This window comes from Syngnathus floridae, chromosome 9 (assembly GCF_059516105.1).
Source record: "Syngnathus floridae isolate MCC-2025c chromosome 9, RoL_Sflo_1.0, whole genome shotgun sequence".
Lineage (NCBI taxonomy): Eukaryota > Metazoa > Chordata > Actinopteri > Syngnathiformes > Syngnathidae > Syngnathus > Syngnathus floridae.
This window is the reverse complement of record NC_142421.1, coordinates 8,520,900-8,546,197: the sequence shown is the minus strand read 5'-3', so window position 1 is coordinate 8,546,197 and position 25,298 is coordinate 8,520,900. Positions and strand designations below refer to the sequence as shown.

At 39.9% G+C, this 25,298-nt stretch overlaps 1 protein-coding gene and 1 long non-coding RNA gene across 3 annotated transcripts; one reads left to right on the top strand and one right to left on the bottom strand.

Moving 5' to 3' along the window:
* Positions 1-1,176: 1,176 nt before the first annotated feature.
* kcnk12 (potassium channel, subfamily K, member 12) lies at positions 1,177-16,540 on the bottom strand. The gene is made up of 2 exons (XM_088385489.1): positions 15,650-16,540; positions 1,177-2,827 (listed from the first exon to the last, which is right to left on the bottom strand). Exons 1-2 carry the CDS (start codon positions 15,987-15,989, stop codon positions 1,956-1,958), a joined length of 1,212 nt encoding a protein of 403 aa, XP_088241615.1. The 5' UTR covers positions 15,990-16,540; the 3' UTR covers positions 1,177-1,955.
* A 1,321-nt stretch (positions 16,541-17,861) lies between these two features.
* Positions 17,862-24,736, top strand: LOC148393339 (uncharacterized). Of its 2 annotated transcripts, XR_015860279.1 has the most exons (4): positions 17,862-18,512; positions 18,621-19,085; positions 19,467-22,903; positions 23,640-24,736. It is a non-coding gene; the product is annotated as an uncharacterized LOC148393339 (long non-coding RNA). The 2 variants fall into 2 exon arrangements; XR_015860278.1 differs by having other exon boundaries at positions 19,467-24,736.
* Positions 24,737-25,298: the final 562 nt, after the last annotated feature.

Genomic DNA, 25,298 nt, shown 5'->3' with positions numbered 1-25,298 from the left:
GTTTATTGAATCAAATGACCTGTGGGAGGCTCGATTGCAGGAAGCATGCCATTGTTTCACATTACTGTACCTAAAATGTTTCTTCCAGTCATTTCGGCACCCATGTGTCCTGCTGAAGGTTAATGACCAACTGAAATCAAAACCTCTGCGGATAGCTTGTAATCCTGATACCGATGGCCCTGCAGACTTGGGCCTCATATGAGAGAAACAAGGTTGCCCTATAGAATCTAATACGGACTTATTCGGTAGACCACAATTGCTATACTACGCCAGTTTAAATGTCTCCAGGATATGGCATTTTTCCACATGCAAGGTCATAGAAATAGAAAACCCAGCATGCCTAAAAGAACATATATCATCAAGACATATACCATATGCCACAGCTTGAGGATTGTTTGGAAATCATTTGGTACCATGAGCTTATTTGCTTTCTTTGAGCATGATGGACACATGAAAGTTAATTAGGTTCTGAAATATGCTTACGTTCAATCAACAGTAGACCCCAGTGAGGCAGATGAGCCTGAAGGGAGAGCTAAAACAAGAACGCAAAGAGCTATGGTGCTGTGTGTGTAAATGAATGTAGTCATACATGTGACTTGGGATTTTGCAGAGCCCGAATGTACCAGGAAAAACCGAGCCTGTGGCTGTTGATTTGCAGGGGACATGAATCTGGATCTGACAGAAATCTTTTACTGCACTATTGCTCTGGCTGCCACTGCCCCCCCCCACCCCTTCTCCGTAAACCTCCTCTGTGTCTGTATGCGGACATCAAACATTAATCGCACAGCTTTAAATCACAGATGCCTTGGAAAAGACACTCGCCGGCAATAAGGACATTGATCGTGTAGTGTGACAAGGTAGCACAATATACTTTCCGAACATCCTGAGCCATTAATCCTCGCCAGTACGTTTACACCAAAATCAGCAGGAAAATCAGGCTCTGCAGGCTTTTGGGTCATCTTTGTATTAGAGCGAGAGAGCGAGCGAGAGTGAGATATGAATCTGAAATGATACCTCCTTTGACGAATGCAGCAAATCGGCAGAAAACGAAAAATCAATGCGACTGAGAGAATCCTTCAGGGTTTTGTTACCCACTTTAGACTGGCCCAGCTTCTTTCAATCTGCAATTTGCCTGCAGTGTAAACCCACTTACCTCCTCATAATCGTCTTCAAGCAAAAACTTACAGCTCATTTATTCTTTTTTTACAAGTACATTTCCTCGGTACAAAGACTGATTAATAAATACATTGCAAGTCTTTAACATTCGGTTTTCTTTCCACACGCAGCTGTGAGAGGAGAGATGGAAACATTGAAAGTTATTTCTCTTACACAGAAACATGGTCAGAGCTGATAAGGCCAGTGACTCTCTCGAGAAAAAGACTTTAGTTATTTCAACCGAGATCTTTTTTTTCCACGGGAGCACAGCAAGATGTCTTGTTGCCTGTTAGTTTAACACACTGTAAGCCCCTCCCAGTGCAGCAACAACACATCTGCTACATCATGCTTATAAATTCCTTTGCTGCCACTCTTTGATACCCTAAAGTTAAAAGAAGGTATAGACGTGGTGCAAAAATAATTCACAAGATGTATAATGCATAGATTGGTATGTGCTGTATCATCCAGTTAGTATACGCTTCCTTAAATATTAATATCACCACTGATTATGGTCATATATATATATACAGTATATATACAAACAAACAGTAGACATTGCTCCAAATGCTTCCGTTGACTCTAGCTTCATAAACAGAGATCCCATTTAAATAGTTTGGTGGGTGTCACTCGTTCAGAGTAATTTACCCTGCTGCTTGATGATCAATGTTTAATAGTCAAGGATCCCTCTCATCACAGTGGAAATCCGTGCCACATTAATCCATACAGTCCTGTGTATTGTGGATAACACGTTGACTTGACAAGTGTTTCTTAAAGCTGCTTCCAGTGTCTGGGTTTATCCTCTACCTGGAGTTACTGGTCTCTGCCAGTCTGTTGTTCATAATGCCTAGGGCACCCACTCCCCCGGAGAAACCATTTTGGCGTGAGCTGCCACAAACAGTCCTGGGATAGCCATTAGCCGACTCAGAAAGCTGCTTCTGCATTATGGCCAGTGACACCTTGTTGGAAGCAGCCAAGTCTTTCATAGAGATCATCTCCCCGGACATTCTGCGGCCTTCTGTGTCACTGTCGCACGGTCCGTACGGCGGATGGCGACCCTTGGAACCCGGTCGGATTGCGTTACGTCTGCCCAGGAAGGTGCTGGCCTTATTACAACGCTGGCAAAACAAGCAGCTCATCTTTTCCAGCATCCAGTTGAGCACCTGCTTGATAACAATGGAGATGACATTGAAGAGCGAGTAGATGCAGCACACTCCTGTTAACATGAAGAAGAAGTTGGCCAGCCGGTAGAGACCTTGGTACTCATAAGATGCAGTTTGACTGCTTACAAAGTCCCCAAAGCCGATGGTGCTGAAGGTCACAAAGCAGAAGTACAGCGAATCTAAGTAGGTCCAGCCCTCCACGGGGCTATACATGGCCGAAGCACAGCAGGAGATGGTGATGGCTGATAGGCCTAGAATCAGCATAACGTGGTAAACGGAGGGTTTCCAGCCAGGTAGACAGAAAGCCGAGAAGTCCCGGTGAACCCCTGGTGGGAGCAAGCCGCTGTTTCTGATCCGCCGCTCCCTCACAGCTTTCATGACAACCGCAAGCAATGTGATTATTCGCTCCAGAAAGAGATTAAAGAAGAGAATCGTGGCAGCGCAGCCCAGGAGCCCGTAGAAGATCAAGAACACTTTGCCTGCAACTGTCACAGGGGTTGACATCCCAAAACCTGTACAGAGAGAGGACAAAAATACAAATTAGAAGTTTAATTCTTTCTGTGGTTTGAATCTCGGTTGGTGTGGTCAGAGTAAGAGGAGGAAAAGTATATGTAAGGACTGGGAAGTGTAAATAAACAAAGCGTGGGGTATTTCAACACAATAGTCCCAGATTGAGGTCCCAGTTAATTACACCTCAAAGGTTTATGACTGGCCTATTAACTGTAAGAACCTCTGTTGTGTGGCTCTTGGGACATTGGGCTCCTGTGACATACAATCGGATTGGATAATAATGGGGGGGGGGGGGGGGGGGGGGACCTGGCTGTCTTACCATGTGGTCAGTGTACAGGTTTTTCAAGACAAGAAATTCAAGTTCAAACCTGGATCATTTGTCACTATTTACATTATTCACACAGCCTGTTCTACAGTATTTAGTTTCATGCACCCTGAAGTTTAGATTTATATTCATTTTTTTCCTGTCCATGTGATGCCACTTCTTGTTAGTCTTGCCGTTTTAGTTTCACCCGGTCTTTTCATCTGTCTTTCAGACTAACGATTCGTTACGTAATGCTGAGCTTGCTTATACTGTTGAAGGCAAAATTCAAGGACAAAGGGACAAATTGGGTTGACAATAATGTCTGTAAAACATCTTAGCTAAGCTTATTTACCTCCAGTTTTAAAGCATGGCTCTCTACCATCATCTGATTTCCTAGTCAATTACATTAAGTGTTCAAGACGGGAGGCGTGCTTGTCATTCTCAAGTGTCACAGGTGGGGCTCTGAGGTAACCTCTATGTGACAGATGTTTTCGTGCAGAAATTATTCCCTGTCATCTAAAAAAATGTGCTTATACTGTATACTGATTTTTCATGTGCCTTTAGTGGTATACCTGTGATCAACTGTGAGAGGTAGAATTTTGTAATGTATGAATTAGTAGGAGAAAAATAGGACAGGCTAAGCTAACTGTTGACTGTTTTCCAAAGGACCATTGTCCAGGATATGCTTCCACTGTCATTAGACAGTTGGGCTTTTGTTGACTTTGATGGAAAGGAAAGAAAAATTTTGGGCCGATTGTTGGTATTGGTGTTTCGCATTTAAGGTGCAAATATTCACCCACAACCATCGAAGGATTGAACTTTGAGGATGATTAAAAAATACCATGCAGTGTAACCAGGGGCGTTGCTAGGCATAACGCTCTATTGGGGCACTGGCCCTCTCATACAACAGTTTCACAACCACCAGTCCACAGCACAACAATCTATTTTATACTTTATGCACTAACAAGCAGTAGTCGGAATACACACTCACACATATACTCTCACGTATTGAGCCGTATGCATGGTACATTTGTCAACATATAAGCTCATGTTGTGAAATCAACATTTTCTTGAACTTTATCACTTCTGGGTTAAGGTCAAGTGATTTTTCCATCATGGAATTTTGACTCTCCTTTGAGGAAGCACATTTGATCCATTTAGGTATTGAGCACCTTTATAACCACCCTTGGCCAGTCATATATGACATCAATATCGAGACATCACTTCCTTTATGGTACCCAAAATGGTTTTATCGACCTTATCTTGCTCACTGACAAACACTCTCGTGAGGGCTGTTGACATGCTGGGTCATTTACTGTCGATCGGTACTGATTGGCACAGATGCTTTCAAAGATACGTACATCCGAGAATAAAACCTCACACAGAATACACGCGTTAAGTGAAGATTTTGCACAAGAGCAACAACTGTGCTCCAGTATGCATTATCATAATAAAGTTGACAGCCAGGAAAGGTGATGGCTAGCTATTCCCCAATTTAACCTTTGAGATGAAAACCTTTGAGCATCATATTTAATTAATTAGCAGGCCAATTCTCTTGCAGCCCAAGTGAAACCTTAACGTTTTATTCTAAGCGAGCGGAGAGCATCTTGCGCACCGTCTCTCATTACCAAGCAAATGACCTAAGAGAGGAAAAAGGCACTCGGCATCGATTGAGCGCGACATTACAGAGCTATTATGCCAAAGCAGAGTGTCAAAATGGATTAGTGATAACAGAACAAGAACAGAACTACACCTGGATGCTTCAGGATGATTTTATTCACAAAGATTCCTGATTAGATCCGGAAGTCGACAGCAGCGACTAATGATGCCGCCGACCTCGGTGATAATATTCTATCTTGCACCAGCCAAGAGGAACCATTTAACTCAGCAGAAACGGATAAGAAAAACATGTGTGTGCTAATTCCACCAGAGCCCATAGAAACATATTTATTCAGCACCATTAACTGTGCTCATCTCCACACCAGAATGATGTTAATAGCCAATGATTCTTGCAAATGTAATTACACTCCAGAGATTCAAGCAAGAACAGCAATTTGTATCAATAATTTACCATTTGGCAGATTTAAAAGCAAAAGAAAATGCTGAATTGGTTATTAGGCACAGCGTGGTAAAAATAGGCTGTAGCAAAACAAAGCAGATTTCTGGTCTGTGTGATTTGATCACATGTGCTCAGCAACAATTTTAGAGGGCGACAGTTTATAGCGAGTTCTCTCTTGCTAGGCTCTGATGACAAATTACAATGACTCATTAAGTCAAAGCTCTCTGGACTTCTTTTGCCCTAATAAATCAATAACTTAGTTCAACACAAATGCCCTTGGCAATATTAAATTAAGTTTAAAAAAAGCTGTAAAAATTATATGTAATCAAAATATCTGAGCATTAAAACAGCATAGATGTTAAAAAAGGAGGAATTCAAATAACTTGCTATGAGGTGTATTTGTGTTCAAATCTGACTCGAGGAAACATTCCAAGCAAGGGAATAATTGATAATGTAACTATGTTCTCCTTTGGCTATATTGAGCCTGGAACTTTAAGGTCTTAGTTCCCTGTTTCTTCCATTTATGTTTATTTTCCAGATCCCGCAGGGAGCTCTTTAGCGGTAAAATTGTGCTGTAGATCCTGCTGTGTCTTAAATGCACCAAACTGAGAAACAAAGTGCAACACATTAACTGGTGGTGGAGTACTTAGAAGGTAAAAATTTTCATTTTTCCCCCCTCATGTATTATACCAGAAAATGGTTTGATTGCTTTCCCGAAGAAGTGAGCCAAAACAAAAATCTTTACATTATACAGAATTTTTGCAATTGCAATTGGGGTCTAGGTAGTTCGGAATATTTTGTTGGTTGGTACTATATTTTGCATCCCACATTTCTTATGTTCCTTATCAACATTTGAATACATCGACATTGTAGCTTGACAACTAGCTGGTTGATAATCTCAAAGGTATTTGGACAAAAAAAAATTGTGAAAATCCCGTTCAGATCACTTTAAAAAGAACAACCGGTAATCATCCGTCCTTTAAAAAAGAAGCATTGATTCTACTGGATGAAAAACAGCCTCTCAAGGGCAACCGTCATTGAGCTGAGTAATTGTTGAAAGGGGTGTGTGTACATTTGCATCTTTCAAAGTAGCATTGAGTCTGGAAGCCAGTGATTGTTTTTGTGCACATCTCCAACTCAAGGGGAGAGAACCCCAAAGGTTTTGCAACTAACAGCTCAAACTGTGTCTTTCATTGGTGCCCTGTGTCTTCAATTAAAATGCTTTATCAACATGCTCCCAATCCAAATGTCTGCTCCCACAAGTAGGAATGATCCTAAATTGGTCAGAAGGACGAAGGAGCAGAATACAGCGGGCGTGCCCGCTACTCTGATGATTGTGTTTGGATGACAAACAGGAAATCATTAGTCATGGGGCAACATGGTGGGGGGGACAGGACAGAGAGGCCGCAGAAGAGATGAAAAGCGAAATTATTATCAGACCATCTGCTAAGGAGCTGCTAAGATTCTTGGCACTGAGAAGCATTCACACAATGTAAGCATACTGTGTATGCTCACATATACAGTGATGTTTTTTTTGTTTTGGTTTGCCGCCACTGACATCAAGAATATACTCAGTCAAAATTATCTGCAAATGGTGACATGGATGTGCCCTTTTGTGGCAGCCGAGATGCATTCAGCCATCAGATTAATAGCTTCCCTCTGACAGAGCCATTGGCCTTGTCCTTGGCTTTTTCATGACACTGTAGGTGCCCTCACTGTTTGAATATGAGCTGAGAGTCATAAAGCCTTCTGCTATTATCCCCACAGAGTAAACACACCTGTCCCTATTGGAGCTGTTGAAACACTGCCACTATGAGATCATATTCAGCAGAGAAGTCGCTGACATAGCATCTCAGTAATGCGACATAAAATGTGAGGATCTGCAGGAAGCTCTTAACAATATGAAAAATAAGACTATCAAAGCTTGCTCATGTAAGAAATAGACTGCAAAGCAACTTTAAAAGTGATTTTTTTGTGTTGTAGCAGTGAAAAACTGCAAGCTGTCTCAGTTCCATGACAAAGCAATGCTCAATTGCCAGTGAATAGATTTTTAACTCTCTCATCAATCACTTAATTGTTTTATTCCCAGTCCACAAGAGAGAAACTATCCAATAAGAGGTTTACTGGCCACGATATTAGATGCTCCTGCAGCCCAGCTACACAGTATCAAATCACAGAAAGTTTGAATGCATATAATAGTCATTTTGCCATTTCTTTTTATGCAAACAATTATATGCTACACCAGCAGCTGCATTAATAACCCCTCTGGCACCACACCATAAGGCAGAATATTGTCATGAAGTCCCCACCCCCCTTTACATTTTAGATTCGTTTATACAGATGAGTGACCTGGATAAAAGTCTCGTCTTTATCAGGCAGTGTAAAAAGCTTTTGATGAGCTCTCGTTGCAGATCCGTATAATGTTGTTGTTGAACATGATCCACTGCTGTATCTAAAACGACCCCAAAAATTGCTCAATGAGCTAATCTTTTTGGAGGTGTGCATTACAAATTAATGCCGCTCTTTTCTGCCTTTATTGTGGCAGTAAACCTCTGACAAACCATTTGCTATTAGCATATTTGAAGCTGTGTACATAAGAGCTTGCAACCTACTTCAAAAAGAAATATCAACCAAGAGCTTCAGAACATGAGTGTCCTCATAATGAACGTCGGAGCACAGCAATTTGGGGTTAAAGAAAAACATAACAGAGGCAATCCGGTAAATCCAACCCCCTGAGAAGAAGTCAGGCTCAGTCAGGTGAGACGAAAACCAAAGAGAGGCATCAAGCCACGGCAGCTGAAGGAGTGGAGGAAACTTAAGTTATTTGCCCAAAGGAATCACTTGCCCATGTCCCGTAATTGTTTTTGTCCTGATAATTTCTATTTTCTGTTAAACCACACTGTCATGTTTATTTTCATCAGCTGATAACTTTTAGAATCATTCACACAGCCTGTTTCATTTTAGGGCAAATGGATGACTGCCAAACAGCACACTATTTGGCAGTCATCCATTTGCTGCTGGCGTCTTAGCACCGATACCTATTAAGGCTGACCCGAGGAGGCAGGAATCCTCACTGGGTATTATTGTTCTTTGTAAAGTCACATCTTGTTTTATTTCTCTCATTAAATAAAGTGTCTGGCGACAGTATTTTGTATGTAATGCGAGCGCAGACTTGCATTTCAACGTTCCACATCATCCACTGACAATACTTTTTGCTTAGGACGTAAAAGGTGGCATCTTTGTAGTATATTAATGATTCACAGGATAGATTCATCGTAGACACTCCCCCCCCAAAAAAAACATCTTAACTTGCTGTCCAGATTTGAATGAAAGAGGGCCAAGGTGCCCGCAGGGTGCGAAGAACACACAGAGAAAATTGTCGCTTTGCTCTGCTGATGCACAAAGCAGAATGAGTGAAAGGATAATCATTACCAAGAGGGAGCTTTGGGAAAATCTACTGTCTTCTCTAAACTGTTCTTGGGATCACTTCAGTGCCATGATTTGAGTCTCTGAGTTACTGTATGTGGGCGGGTGGACGCCCTCGCTCGTCAGCATAGATTTATGTCCCGCAGTGATGCTGCAGAGGTGTGTGTGGATACATATAGGGCTTCATTGTCGATTATAAAGATCTTTAGGTGTGCGACTTTCTGAAAACATACTGTAGAATTTAAATTATATCATTTAACTTTTACCTGTTAAAATAATTTACAACAAATAGTTCATTTGTAATCTGTGATGGTGTACTATTGGTCCAATTTAGGGTTCTTTAGTTCTGGGCTTTGGCAGAGCTCGGCATTGCACCATTGTTGTATTTTCCCGTGAATAGTTGAAGTTCGACAAAATTTGAACATTCTCCCTTGGCCTTCTAGAAAGATTGATTTTTATGGCCTGTTGTGATCGTTTTATTGACTTTTCACTGCAAGGCCGTGACTAGTGTGAGTTGTTTTTTGTTGTCATAGTTACTATAAAAACGTATCGCCTTAAATGTCACGCATGAACTTTGAAATTGCATTGTAATCTACTATTGTCTTTGATTTGTTAGTCAGACCGACTGTTAGATAAACAAAACAACAGACATTTAGAACTGATTCACTTTTTGGTTTAAGTGGATATCCGAATGATTCTATTGTAGACAGAAATGTTTTAATTTATCATAATACAAACTGCCAGTATTCCATTTAATCAAATAATGTGATCATTCATTATATGAATTCTCCTTTAACTTAGTGTCCTCTATATGAAAACTATTTTATGCTGAGTTCAGCACTACACACAATCTAAAGAGACCCCCAAGAGTTGCTGTGACTGCAGGTCCTCTGTTGTCCATTTTTAACAGTGACATTTCACCTGACTCTGTCATTTCACAGAGTAGCATAGCACATCTAAGGAAACAAGAGGGCAGGATGACGTGAGCTGCATAAATAGTAGCTCATATTGAGAAGCTTGTTAAAAGAAACTGGAAAATGTACTGTGCTGCATTTTGCTCTAGTCATACATACCAGTATACAGTTGTCCCAATTATAAAGTTTTATGATGACATCAATTTGACCTTGGAATAAATTTTCTTCTTTTTTTTTTGTAATGGGAAAAAATCTTTGTAAATTTCCCCCAAATTGCATGTCAACCAGCATCTAACAATACTTGTGTGTGTTTTCTCCTGGTACTTTGGCTTAATTCTCATTCCAAAAGCATGCATATTGCTTTTACTGAATTGTATAAACTCTGGCCTACCCGTAAGCCCTTTTAAGGAAAGATGCTATAGAAAATCGATGGATGGATTGATTTTAAACAAAGAAGCAGGACTTTATGTTTGGAGAATCAGTTGTACAGCAAGACTCAGAAAAGGTGCAGATGTACTTGCATCAAAACAAATTCCAAGTATTTCTAATTGGCATCTGGGATTGTGGATTAATGTTCAAACCTATTTCAAAGCCCATTACAAGATGACCTCATTGATCACAAGCATCAGTATAAGCAAGCAACAGTCATAACCACAAAATTGGCTTACTGCCTACGAGGAAGCACTGAACCGTTTACTGTTGATAAAAACATGATTGATTTAACCTATTAGATTGCTTGAATGCCAAAATTCATTTTCCGTTACTCTGAGGTCACATTTGTCTTTTGACCGTACATAGAACTCATTCATGTTTTTGTGTTTGGCCTGGGTAGTTCAAGCGTGTACCCAAGTAAGCCAATTCATTACTTTTTAATGAATGTGTACTGCACTGCTTATCTGATCTTTTGATTGGTACCTCACTTTGATCTTCATGCCAAATGAAGTATTATGAAAGAATAGTTGAGTGTTTTATTTTGGCAACATCCCGTAGCTTTTACAGTCAACTAGTTGGCCTTTGGCTTAATAATGAATTTATGGTGTCAGTCAATACATCATGTGCTTTATCACATTTTATATAGCCAATTATTTTTTATAGGCATCATGAATACTGTCATATATATGATAAGTATTTTTATCACTCTGTCAAACTACATATATGACCAAAACTAATTTCTATCTAGTTTTAATATCCACGTTTAAATGTAAAGATCCACTCAGTTCCGTTTTGTTTTCTCCGGTTGGTGAGGGATGCGATACATGCGTCACTTTGTAACCCAAGAAAGCACAGCAATCAGATGAAAGCTGCATTTATTTGTCTGTCATCATCTGCCCCAGTTAAATAGGTACTTGCATGATTTTGTCCTCCAAAATCAGTGCCATTAAAACGCCATAGGCATCATCGTTACATAAAATGCTCTACCCTACAGTTGCAGCGCCACGCACACGCCGCATCGACATAAAGTGCACATTACGGTGAGAGCCATTCGCCCGATGAGACCACCTTAATTACTTTATTATGGCATCCACCTGGATTCATATGACTGACATGCTGTGCACCTGGATGGTAGAAAGGCTCCGGTTATTATGCGGCTTCTGCTTCACATCCCCAAACAAGGGCTTGTTTTACACCATCTTACCTTCCCCACGCCATTAGGTACACCTGCACTGTCTAATGGGAGCCATTAAAAATCGTTAGCATATATTTTTTTTCAGTTTTAATGTTCACTGTCTAGAGATTATATTGCTCTAACATTAACAGATTACTACGGTTGTAGTTTTTTGTGGGGTAGGACTCAATCTATCTGAATTGCTGCTTTGAGCCAGCAAATAATGCTGTTAGTTAGCGTTGCCACATCTTAACTTCTATTTTGCGTACATCAGGGGTTTCAAACTCATTTTTGTCACAGGCCGCATCATAGTCAGTTTCCTTCGGAGGGCCATTATGATTCCCAACGTCTTCTATATACAATATAGGCTACAAAACAAACTGAGGAAAAACTAGTTTTGAAATCACAGACAAGTATAACTGTTCAAATTTCTTTAAAAGATGAATGGTAATAAAAATTGCAAGCACTATCTCTATTTCTTTAAAAGTGAAGACAATTTGAAATTTTAGTAATGACACAAAGTCGATGCAAAATTTGTCTTTGTGGGCCACAAAAAATTATATGGCGGGTCGTATCTGGCCCCCGTGCCTTGGGTTTGACACCTATGTGTTGCTTCGGCTGTATCAACAGCACCTTTGCTGGTTGCAGCCAATTCATAGTGTAGTGCAATTCATGTTGCCTAAATTCCACCAAGGCATGATTATTTAATAGTCTAATAATGAACTGTATTTTTTTAACAATTAGGTTATTGCTTAATAAGTGTTCCCGCATGTTTCTATTTGTAACATTTGAAGTCCTCTTATGAGAGTAAATGAAGTGGAGAAAAATACTGGAAAAATTCTTTTGCATCATTTGATTAGATCACAATAACAACCACACAATATTTATATAAAAAAACACTCTTATCCAGATCATCAGTAAAGCGTATGTTTGGCAAGTCATAATGGCGGCTATGAAAAATGGGTCATTCAAAAAATAAAAGCGAATGGTGAATTTTGCTCAGTACCGTACGCTCAAATAATACCTCTGACAGTGTCAATCAAAATGCATTTCTTTAAATATACTTTATGAAATTGTACATCTGACCAGTGAACTGTGCTTCTGTTCCTTGCCTACACTTGACTTCACTGTGTGGGTGGCTGTAAGTGTGATGGAGGCGTAAGCCAGCCAGAGGGCAAAAAGGGGTTCGGGCAATAAACCGATGTATAAACCTGCAGCTGAATATGATACGAAAAACTACTTGAACCGGTTTGAACCTCTTCATCACCGAACACACACCTGATTCCTACCGTGAGCACTTCCGAAGAACAAAGATAATCTCTAGGATGCCACTGAAGCATGGAAATTAGCAGAAATTAGATCTTGAGCCCCATAAATAGATTTGGAGAGCTGTTCTAATTGGCAGCCATCAGCTATCAATCAATCTCAGAGGGTATAAATAGCAGCTGTATTATTAGAAATGACTGTTTACTGAACTCACTCAAGTGCCCCTTTTAATGAAGAATAAATTCTCTTCGAGGAAATCTAAAGCGGGGCAACACAGATGCGTTGGCTGTATGAGCAAACAGACACTTGGGGGATCTGTAAGACTATAGGAGTGTATGGCTGAGTCACTTAGTCACTTAGTCATGTCTTTGCCATAATATATAAATATAACTATATATTTTCAAAAATGTTCTGCCTTTTTAAATAGTCAAAAGTTGTCACATTTACGACCTCATGGACTATATGCTACAGCCAGTTACAGCATGACCAACGGGTAAACCAGCTCAATACGTCTTCCCGATTGCTACTGATGCATCATCTGTGATTTACCGTGTGCTGGTCTTATTCCAAAATATCACTGTTTTTGTCAAGAGATAACCCGGGTGAACTGGAAGAAGTGTTATTGCTTGTATAAAGCTACTGCCCTGATGTATCTTATAATAGGTCATGATCTTAAATTTACTGTCAAAGCCAAATCTCATTGGGCCACTATTGTCATTGTTTTTGCAGTATTGGGGGGCATCAATATTAGAAAGCTCATGTATGATATTAAGTAAACAATGAGGGCTTATTTGCCATAATTAACATTTTTTATTATTTGAGGTTTTATAAATGTAACATGTAGTTTCTGATAGTTTTCAAATACAAATTTAATAATAATAATTTGTAATTTGTTATTTTTCATAAACTAAAATAATGATGTAAGCACACAAACATATCCATCCGTCAGTCCGCCCATCCATTGTTGCATACCATGCAAAGGTCAAAGGCAGCGGCTGGAGCTGAAAGCAGACTGCATGTTGGACCAGTTGCCAGTCAATCACTGAGCTCATTGACATCACAAAAAAGGTTGAGTGAGGCTCATTTTGCTGAGAAATAGTCCAAAAAATGATGTTGCCCTTATTGTGACAGCTTTGGCAGAAACGGCCTTTCTCCCATGATTGCACTCTGCGATATTCCCCTAACTTGGCAAAGACACAAAGTGTAGGCTGACCAAATGTAGGTAACTTTCATCCTTGGCAGCCATATTGCGGCGCCACATTAAGGCGAGAATCAGTGCGGAACTGAATCCTCTTCGGCAACAAAGTTGGAGCTGGAAGTACTTGGGAGGATTGTCTAAAGCTGCTGGGGGATGCCGCTGTAATAACACCTTGTGTGGGGAGGCCCCATATCCCTTTCATATCAGCAGCTCATAGCGCAAACAAGCCAAAAGGGGTGGGGGTGGTATGCAGATCAAAGCGAGATGGAAATCCAAACAGAAACCCATGCAAGCCCTTGAAACACTTTAGAGAGAACCTCCGAATCAACCCCCTTTTTTTCCTTCCCCTCCCACCAGACAGAGACGGCTGAGTCAGTTTATGGGTTGTATTTGTCAGGGGCAAGAGTGTGCGACAAATGAAGCACAAAGGATTTTAAGCAGACACACAAACACAGCTTCATCCTCAGCAAGTGAGCTGAGTGTATGTACCGCCCTGGAGCTTTCCGCTTGTGTGTTTTATGTAAGAAAAACTGCAAGGTGTGCAAGGAGAACATCAGATAATGCTTGTTTCAAGGAGGATCATTTTGTGTATACTCTGTATGTACAATATGGTTGTGTGCAGAGGGCAAAGGTGGAGAGTGATTATGTCTCCCTCATATGATCACCTGAGCTCACCTCCTCTATGATTTAACTTTCTGCTCCCAGGTGGGAGAACAGGCATCATACATGCAGGTCATCACCACAGCATTGGCCCGCGGGATATCCTGGGAGGGACACTTGCTCTTTTCTGACCTATTGCATGAGTAAATGTTACAGGGGGTGGTTTGGGAGGGGATGCAGAATGGGGCACTGGATGACATTCCAGTTGGTTTGAATGGAAATGTGGCAAAAGACTGCACCCATGGGTGCTGTCCTATAGCTAGAGATGAGTGTGCTGTTCCAAATGGCAGGCAGTCAGATGACAGTCCCTTGCCAACAGCCCCTTCACAGCCAAAATGTAACACATGACTTGGAGAGAAAAAAAGCAATGCCTGCATCTGTTATAATCTGCATGTAAGCCTGTATAAGAAACCTGTAGGATAGAAACCCACATCTGTCAATATTAATATCTATGTTATTGTACTGATACTTTGAATATGTTCATTTGGATGATTTTATTTATATAATACATTGCGACAGGTGTTGCTGGAAATGTAGTTTACAGAGTTCATGTTTATGTTTTCATCAGGCCTGTGTGTTGGAATGCATGAGGAAATCACAATGCTCTCCAGTGGGAATTGACTATATTGACTATATCATACATAGAGAGTGAACGATAGCTCGATAGCCAGTAGTTTTAGTTAGTTAGTTAGTTAGTTAGTTAGTTAGTTAGTTAGTTAGTTAGTTAGTTAGTTGATTGTTTAGTTGGTTTGTTGGTTAGCTGGTTGCTTGCATAGTTGGTTGGATAGATAGTTGGTTAGTTGGTTGGTTGCATAGTTGGTTGGATAGATGGTTAGTTAGTTGGTTGCTTGCATAGTTGGTTGGATAGATAGTTGGTTCGTTGGTTGGTTGCATAGTTGGTTGGATAGATGGTTAGTTAGTTGGTTAGTTGCATAGTTGGCTAGATAGATATAGAGATGATAGAGAGATGGATGATAGATGGATGGATAGAGACCAGCAATGTATATTGACAGTCAGAAGGATTACCGTGCATGAACTCCCACTAGATGGCAGAATGTATATCATTAACCTGATTTTCACTTTTTGTTTGTGTCATGTTGCAGCTGTTTTCAAAGTGCTGGATAAATAAGGATGAGCTGACTTGAATTGAGTTTTATAACATTTCGTGTGGTGGCAGCCATGTACTTTGGCTCACTTAAGTTTGGGAAACACATTTTGAATGTAAATAATGAAATTAAATCAAATAATCACATGTAGTTTCTTATTTAAGTGTGTTTCTCGGGATGTTAGAAAATGAATAGTCGCAAAGACCGTTCAGGATGCAAGGATCAAGGAAAGGACTTTATGATGCATATATGATAAATCATCATAAAAGATCATAAATCACCCACCTATGGTTGACACCACTGTTCCAACAAAGTAAAAAGCCCCTGTAAAATCCCATCGTGGTCTAAGAGCATCAGCTCGGATCCCAGCGGCGATGGCTGCCTCGTACTCCCGCAGGAAAGAGTTAAGGTCCCCTAGGCTGATGTTAAAGGTCTCGCTGAAGTTGCGGAGCGTCCCGTTCCAGCGGCCGTGAGCCTGCAGCTCAGAGGGCCTCTCGATGGCAGAGAAGACCGCAGCGCCGCACAGCAGGTAGATGATGACGAGGAGGGCGAGCAGCACGAAGCGGCCGTTGTCCTCGTTCAAGTGCAAGGAGCGGCAGCCTTCCAGACGATGGCCAGTCATCATCCAAATTTCAGCACCACTCGCGCGTCGGACAGCGACAAGCTCCACGTCGGCGGAGGCATCAAAATCAGCGTGTGGGCGCTCGCTGCACCGCCGTCACTGCACTTCCCTGGGATGCCTCTCATTCAAGTGCCACGGCACCCCGTCCCATGGCGGAGGGGGCATCAAAGAAGCTTCGCTTGGGGAAATCCACCACTTTGCACGGACCGACCAAGGAGCGAGAGTTAAGGAGAAAAAACACCGGCGCATTGTTTCATGCTTGAGCCCAGCACGCAATTGTTGCCCAAATCGAACTGGGAATCCAAAACAACGAGTAATGAGAATAGTAATAAATAGTAAAGTCTTGATAATAAAAAAAAAATAACAACGGTGGATACGATAAAGCTTTCCACTGCTTGCCCTGCGCCAAAAAATATTTCACGCAACGTCTCACGCGAAGAGGAAACGCAGGAGCTGCAGACTGCACTGGCTCACTGGCGCGCAAATGACGAGCTCATTCCACTTTACCATCTCGCCAAAAGAGAAAGGCACCCAACTGCTTTGTTGCATGGAACGTGTGAATGCAGATCACAAAAGACCGTACGTCGTGTGCTCAATATGCCTTTCAAAAGTTTTGCAGAAAGCTTTGTGCGTTTTCAAAGCGTCTTGAAAGAAAACACGTCAAATTCCCACGTTAATATATATGCGCAAAAGCAGTTTTTTCTTAAAAAAAAAAAAAAAAATTTAAGAAGTAATAATGTTTTATTTATTAAGTTCTCTCTGGGAATGACACTGGCTGTCCCATTGAGATCCTGAAAATTGAGTGGGGTCAATCCCAAGTTGTTTAACTTATTTATAGTAGATGTAAATGCCATTAAATAAATGTTAGAATTCTGAACTGTTGTCTCATAATCATCTTTTGATCACAAAATTAAATGTGTTAGGTATAGAGTACAATAAAAGCACAGGAATTAACCTTGCTGTTCCAATATTTTTGCCGGATACTTTTATACTTCTTGCAGTTTTTCTGCTTGATGAGCATTTACAGGGGCTTCAATTAGTATCCACTAAAAAAACAATATGTGTGTGTTACACCTTGGCAAAATCAATGGTGACCTCAAACTGCTGATCCATGAAGATGGCCAAGTAGGTATTGACTATTTCTTTCAAACATGAACGCTTGGATGTATGTGTTCCAAGAAACTCTCACTTTGTCACAGGAAGGAAGAAGACGATCAATGTGTCGTGTGACTGGGAATCATTTGGAAAATTGTAGAAAATTAGAGACTGCACATGTGGAAAATCTACTTTTGGAGTTTCTTTTTCAAAGAGAGGACACGAGTGCTTATCCTGATTGCAAAATACTGCAGGTAGCTGGATTAATTGCATTTTCTAATTGAATTAATAAATACAACCCCTTGATCCTCACGCTCTGCCATCTATAATTTCTTCTCAGGGTTATGTGGAGGGGCAAGGTCATTCCAAGATTTAATAAAAATTAGAACACTGCTTTGAATGTTAGCGAGACAAACAATAACATTGGTTATGCGCTTGTTTACAAAGTTATACCTTTTAAACTTTCAATATCAAACCAACAAGAGTGGCAACATTGAAGTATGACCATGCTGGTGTAATGGTAAATCAATTGATGTATTACTGTTTGTTTTTTCTAGCAGATCAAAATCAAGTCACACGCAGCAAAGTGTCCATCAAAGTGGTATCGAATTAGAATTTGCATAGTAAAGTAATTGACTAGGCTTCGAGCTCGGACACATTTGTTGGAGAAGGACCCGCTTGCAAGTCCCGTCCGTCAGCAAATGTTGAGCCGTGTCACTGATTTAAACAGCGCAAGCACCCAAACCATGGCAGCCCGTAAGTGTACGATTACAAGAGATACAGAGGACATATGGGCTAGACAGAGGTGAGGTTATCCTTCAAAATGCAGCAGGGAGAGCAGCTCCTCCAATGAATAATGATGAGAAAACAAGGGAGGACACACATGCACATACGCTGAGAAATGAAGCAGCTGAGTGAGGGTGGGAGAGAGGGATTTCCTTTCACCCTGCTGAACGAAAGCGGCCTCACCATCATTTAGAGGTGGAACCGACCCTTTGTCATGCAGGAAATACTCGGGAGACAGGAATGCTCAGTGGTGGAATGGGATCTGATGAGTCTCGTGAAGTTCTCTAAAGGAAGGTTAAGACACGACACTTGCCTAGTTACATTAAAATAAATTAGGGTTTATTGATCTAGCTCTGGCTTGACAAAGCAAATTAGGCCAGTCCTCTGAGTGTCCGGAAGAATCCCACACAAAGTAATTTGTCATGGTGGTTTGAAGCAAAAATGAGAATGAGTAAAGAAGATGGGACTTGAATCCAGAAACTGTGGATTAGTAGACCAGCGGGACTTTAGCTTTCAGGCTGCTGGAACTTGTATGTCACTTTTTTAACGAGAGAATTGCCAACCACGTGTCTCGTGCTTCATGAGATATTGTGATGGATTGGTACGCAAACGCCACAAATAATAAAGCCGTCTTTGATAACATTGGTAAGTGAGTGTCTGCCAGGCATTTCAATTCATTTTGACTGAAGCAAACAAAAGATTCATACTCCAGATTTCCCAATTCTTATACATTTTTCTTTTTTTTCTTTTCAGATGTGTTGCTTGATCAGAATCATAAAGCTTTGCCTTTTCAGTGTGCTTTGCTTTTAAGTGTGTCGCTGGTAAATTGTAACCATGATTACTAACTTATTTATTTATTTATTTATTTATTTATTTATTTATTTATTTATTTATTTATTTATTTATTTATTTATGCATACATTATATTGTCATAAATGATAAACAGTGAACATACAAAAGCTTGACGGCCACCCACACTCCATTTGGGTACTTTTAATTGCTCTTTAAATGTAACGCTTTAAATGGCAGAGGGGAAAAAGGGCCAACAATCTAAAAACCCGTCGTGTTTTGTAGAGTAGTAACACTTTGTTTCTCAAGTGGCAACAGTGATTCATCAGCGTGAAGGAGCCAAGAATGTGTGACTGCATCGCTCACCGTTTGTCGTCTCTTCCCAGAGCTTCTCGCTTATCGGGGGAAATGAAATGAACGTTCAGCCCAGTAAGCAAAATTCTGCATTTATATTGAGTTGGCCCTGAATGCGTGTGAGTGTTTTACAGTTTTGTGTTAAATGTCCCTTGATGACACACTGTGTGACCAGAGTCCAGTGGAATCATGGAGGTGGACATTGGAAGGATTGCTGCAGTGTTTCATCCGCCCACCTTTTCTACAGCTCTCAGTGGAGAGGAGTTACAAAACTAAATATGCCTCGACTTCCCGACAAGCAACATAAATGTTCTATTCAACAAACATTTATTTAGATTCCCGCTTTTTATGTGTGACTCAAATTGATGAGGCAGAGCTACTCTGCATATTTGAATAAATGCACCTCAATGAGGTCAGGTAAGGTTAAGAGTCACCCTGAGCTTCTTCTCATTTCAGGAAAAAAAGCTGATGGGACATGTTCACAATTCCCGGGCTGCACCGGTGGATGCTGCGATTTTCCTGAAGCAGCAGATGTCTCAGTCAAGTAATTTTAAGTGGCACTTGCACAACCACAACAGTGCAGCTCTCCCTTGGGTCTTTTATTTGCCTACAAATTTAATACTAAGCAACTATTATTGGGTGAAGCAAGTGGCAAGTATGCCATCACAAGAGGCATGGCAATAATACAGTAGATAATAACCCCAAATTAATGACTAAAGCTGCATAGAGGGTTAATTTAGCAATGTTTGTTGTTAATATTACATATCTAATATTTTTTAATAATACATCTAATATTTGAGGTTCCTTATTTAGCTTTTAAAACAAAATATTTCCTTTTATACTATTCCATTAGGACTAGAAGTATATTTTTCTTCTCGCTGTTGCTAATGAGATAATGCTATTGTTTCTAATTTTAACGCCAGTGAGTTTTGTTTCCCTCTTCCTTCTTTTACCAGAACAGAGAATTGCCCACGGGAAAACAAAAATCAATTGGAACCTATAGGTTCTTCATGTTATGAGAAGAGTTCCTAAAAGCTTCGACTCACATGGCCCACCGAGACTTTCAGTTGTACAGTGAAGGAAAACTAACTTGGTCCGATGCATTCATCATGCTGACAGACTCCAATAGGTTTCCTCTCCTTTGCTTCCATATGGGCTCTCTGTTTTCTCATTTAGATTTCTTGGTGTGATAGAATCAGCAAGTTTAAAATGCACACACACAAATTATATGTATAATAGCAAGTTGCAAACTTGGGTTGTCAAATTAAATTTCATTATAAAATGACAGCATATAAAAAAAGCTGCAGTACATACAAAAGCTAAACTTGGACACAATAATGAAACGTTCACGCAAAATTTGAATGACTGCTATTCAGAGTTCAAAACTGTTCAGAATCACAAACTGGATGTTCAGCAGATGTGAAGGGCCCGAGGGAGTTGAACGCTATGTCATGTTGTCGCAGCATGGACACTGTGTCTTCATCAAGCGATTGTGAAAGCTCGCTGCCCATGAGAGGAAACAAGGTTTTGACAAAGCCGACAGTGCACTTCATTCACTTAACAAACATAACAAAGCATTTTACATTTGTACTGCAGTGTCAACTTAAAATCTCAGACCTACACATGACATCCAAAACAAACAAAAAAAGGCCCAAATGAAAAAAAAAAGCAAAATTTTGATGGACACTGTCATAGAGGTATGCTGTATTGCGCAACTCCATCAATATCAAAAAGGCTCTTTTGTAGTTCTTTTTATTTGAGTTTTATTTCTATGCAATAGGAACGAGTATATAAACACTTCACTGGTTCTTTTATATCGAACAAATTATTTTAGGTGCATTACCTGACATGTTTCGGCGGGTACTTCCGCCTTCATCAGATGATATAAAAGAACCAGTGAAGTGATTAAAAAGGAAAAACAAAATGAACTTAGTACAAGTATATAAACAGTTAAAAAAAAATTATGCTAATGTAATGCTCATAGCAACAAAAAAATCTTTGCATATTTCCCCTCGAATAAACTCCGACAATACAGAATATCAATAACTTGGTGTAGTCTCAAATTATTCACCCCAGGTAGTTATATTAATTTTAACAAAGCATAAAAATAAACACACCTTAATTTTCACAACCCCTAGCAGTCTGTTTACCTTGTAAAATCGCCAAAGTTCATGAAGTGAGCTGAATTTACTGTCACCCATAAGTCAAAGCAAAAAAAAAAAAAAAAAGTTTGAACAACACCATATCTCAAAGTGCCAATGTAATCCATCAACTGTATTCGGAATGTAGCCGGGGGGGTTTGAGATTTTGACGGATGCTTCATTTCTCCCTACAGGCCCCTCTTCCACTTCAATAGTTTCTCCCTCCATCTTAGACCCGCTGTCAGAAGGGGGAAGGTGGGGAGCGAATGACAGTTATCAGCGGGATTGCTTTTATCATCTTGCACAAAGCATCGCTTTAGTATTACCACAGGCATGATGATGAGTGAGCAGATAACAACTCCACTCTGTTATTACAAGGTCACATGAGCAAACGTCCTCTTTTTGTCCAAGCCTATCGGAGGCCGTAGACTTGGACAACTGCATCTTCTTCGGTGGCAGATGCCTCGTTGTATCCCCGAACATTGGAGTGTATCTGTCTGAACATGCGGTCGTGGCCTTGTACAAGCTAATTGGCGTTGAGAGATAAGTACGAGCCTGAGGCCAGCAGTCGTTTTATTCAGTTTCTCCCTCCTGTCACTCCGTCATTACATATTACGTCCCTGTTGTAAAAATTTGACGACCCCATCTTTCACTTATAGCATATTTAAGATAACAACTCGCATAGGACAGTTTTGTATATTATGGATCATCAAATTTCATGACATCAAGTTTCTGGTGCACACAGATTTCAGCTTTAATCAATGTTTTTACAACCAAGTGCACAGTTCCCTGCAGAACGGCAAAAATAAATGGTACATATGTCTCCAAAGCGTTCATTTTATATTTTCTGGAAGCCTCGTTGATTTTATCAAATGATTAAAAAAATTATAGATGAAAAATGGGAAAACGATCTATCGAGCTATTGTGTGAATTTCCTCGTGTAAAAAATACGCCTGTGGTACTCAATTTTAGCGGCGGCAAAAACAAAAGTCATACATCATTTTGAATTCAAATAAAATTTGGGAAAAATACACCCATACCAAATTTCAAAAAGCATGTCTTGTCAAGCTCCAATATAAAAATTCTACACACTCCTGTTCGAATACTAGCTTTTTGTGCTCTAGAAAAATGAGACCCAGATGAATAATTTCAACATTTTCTCCACCATTAGTTTGACTGCTAACGTATGCAACACAATAACTGGGATCAGAGATTTCCCGTTGACACTTTTTCTTTAGATTTTATTTGTTCTTTTGCATTTCACAAGAGGGCACCAGAAATAGTAAGATTGACCACAGAACCAGAAATAGACCTTACTGTGGTCCTCAGTGTATACGTTCCATGCTAATGAGTTTGGTGGTTGAGGGAGGGGCGGGGATGAATACGCAGCTTTTATGCACCATGGTGTTCATGCCATCTGGAAATGCCACTGGCTCTGTCCACTGAGGAAGATGGCAATCCGACTGCTAGAAATGAGTGTTACTGTGACGAGTGCAGCCTTGTGAGAAATTGGTCCCTGCTTCATAAAACATCTTCATTTAGCCATTTCTTCCCAAGGAGCTGAATGTTGTAGCTTTGGGATGCATATGCACTCCATCACTCAGAAGCCCAAACAATTATGTGGAAAAACTGCATCCTCATATGTTCTCATACCTCCCTCTTTCTCTCTCTTTATATATAGTCATTTTTTCCCTTTCCAATACAATGCTGCAAGACAGCAAATTTCAGCAGCTAAGTCAGCATCGCCTATGGGTAAGAGTCATCCTTTCTTGCTTCCCGCTGGGATTATAAAGAACGTTATTCTCCTGATTGATGACACAAAAGGTAGAATTTTAAAAAGTAATTATTTCCTAAGGGGCAGTGGGGGACTGATTATTGTGTGAATCCCTATCGCAGCAAATTCACTCTTCCATTCCTAGTAAAAGACTGTGATTTATCAGTTCACCATCATAAGCTCCTGATTAGTTTTCATGAGCACTCTAGACTGGCAAGTTGAAAACATCAGCAATCGTGAGGTTTTTGCTCATAGTGAATTTTGTTCCTTCCCACACTCACTTCACATTTATTTATTTGACATGGTAGGACATGATGCATGACTGTAAGCCAGCTTGCGCAACAAGACAACACCCTGAAGCTCAAACAGTAGAAGTCATTATGGGATATTAAATTTATGGTTTTATTTCTGTGAAAAATACTTTACAGTAAAAAATTCATAGAAATGTATTAAATGAAACTCACAGTGTAATCATTCCCCCTCATGTTTTTGACACAGTGCCCATGTGAGAGATGACATTTAAATCATTTGACCTTCTGGTTTTCTACTTTCACTTAAAAGAATGTTCACGTTTCGATGAAGTTCTGCCCCTCCTCTGTTCAAGTCTTTTTCACAGTCGTTCGAAAATATGTTCTTGTGGAACAGATGCCATTTACCAGTCGTCTATTGTTTCAGCCCGTGTCTAATACTCTTTTGCTTTTCTACTGTGACTAGTGCAACATGTGCAAGCTGCTTCTCTTCAAAACTTCATGGCTTCATGGCGTTGGAAGGGAGCTTTGTTGTTGGTAACATCTGTGATGTCCCAAAATGACAAATTAAAAAGGGTTGCGGACGCAGTGGAATTGAACTTTTGTTGTTGCAGAATGACAATGATTTGGGGTTTGTTTTACTTATAGACCGACTGGCAACAATATAACCATCTGCGCAAATTAATTTAAAGTCAATTACTGTTGTTTCACAATTTCTGCTTTTACTGTGATAACAATGACAAGTTTCTTTATTGTGATCATGGTTTGCAGTGGCAAAATAACTTTGAACCTCGGCCAGCTAAAGTTGCAAACTACCAAACACCAAAAAAACAAAAACACTGCTAAGATAATCTAACACAACAATATCAGTTACATTCGTAACGGTAGAATACTTTATTTGGCTATTGTATTGGATCTCATTGAATTGTGCAGTCATAATGTTATGGACAGTAATCACATTATTTTTTTAAATAATATTCATTGTGAACGTACACGGCAATACTCTATCTTTGTAGTTAAAATACCAAATGCAAAACGAAGTGTTCTTTATAAAGAAAGCAAGGAATTGTAGTTGTATTTACAAGATTTGGCAATCCAGCGGAAATGCTTGCCATCAGCCTGCTAACATTTGGCCTCCATCGCTGATTTCCATTTGGCAAAGGCCACATGATCATTTAGTCGAATTAACATAATTAGTGCCTGCACTCTATTTTTTCCACTTCCTTGACAATGATGAAAAGATGCGTTGTTTCTACACTTGTTGGAGAACAATGCCCTTTAATTGCCACAAGTTTTTTGTTCATATGTAATGCTGTACACAAACTGATTGTGCATTCAATCTGCCTTTTCCAGATATCATTATTGACATGAGGTAATCCGTTTTTCCATTTTCTGTAATTCTCTCAATCAGTCTCATTATATTATGCATGTTAAATGCCATTTCAGCCATCGCATTGCGTACATAAAATTTCTTCTCTTAAGAAAACAAAACAAAAACAAGTCACTGTGATATGATGTGAAGTGCAGCAATATACCGCTCTCTAGTGGACATCTCCCCCATCAGTCAACAACCAAGTTGCTTTTTAATGCCAGATTGGAACTGACACTGATCACTATTATTGATTAATTGAAAAATATTCAGCATTGCAAAATTGGGAACCAGACTTAGCAATACTCAATTATAACAAATAATAGACTGGTAATAGTGTACGATATTAAATCCACAATTACTAATAATAGTCAACATTGACATCTCAGTGGCTTTCAGTCATTTCTAACTTCAGTATTTGTATTATATCAGCAACTCTGGTGTCCAACCTTTAAAACTATATTCTTTTGGTTAGTATGATCATGTTTGTAAAGGCAAAACAGTACATACAGCCCTCGGAGTTGGCTTGAATCACAGTGACAGAAGGCACTGGCATTTTCCAATGATGACGCCATATGAGACGCAAAAGAGTTGGTCAGTGTATCAGCCCTTAATTACTAATATAATTCCCAAAACAGTTGGTGTGTAAGCTTGAGCAACAGATGCATGCAATAATTTGTTCCAACCATAAAGAAAAACATCAAATAACATTTGGAAATAAGTTGTTTGTGCTGCAACTGTTATCTTTTCATTTGG

Bases quoted from the DNA above. Each gene is read 5' to 3' on its own strand.
- kcnk12 (XM_088385489.1), bottom strand. From the start codon at position 15,989: ATGATGACTGGCCATCGTCTGGAAGGCTGCCGCTCCTTGCACTTGAAC. The intron at 2,828-15,649 runs GTGGGTGATTTA...CTCTCTGTACAG, and splicing joins AACAGTGGTGTCAACCATAG to GTTTTGGGATGTCAACCCCT.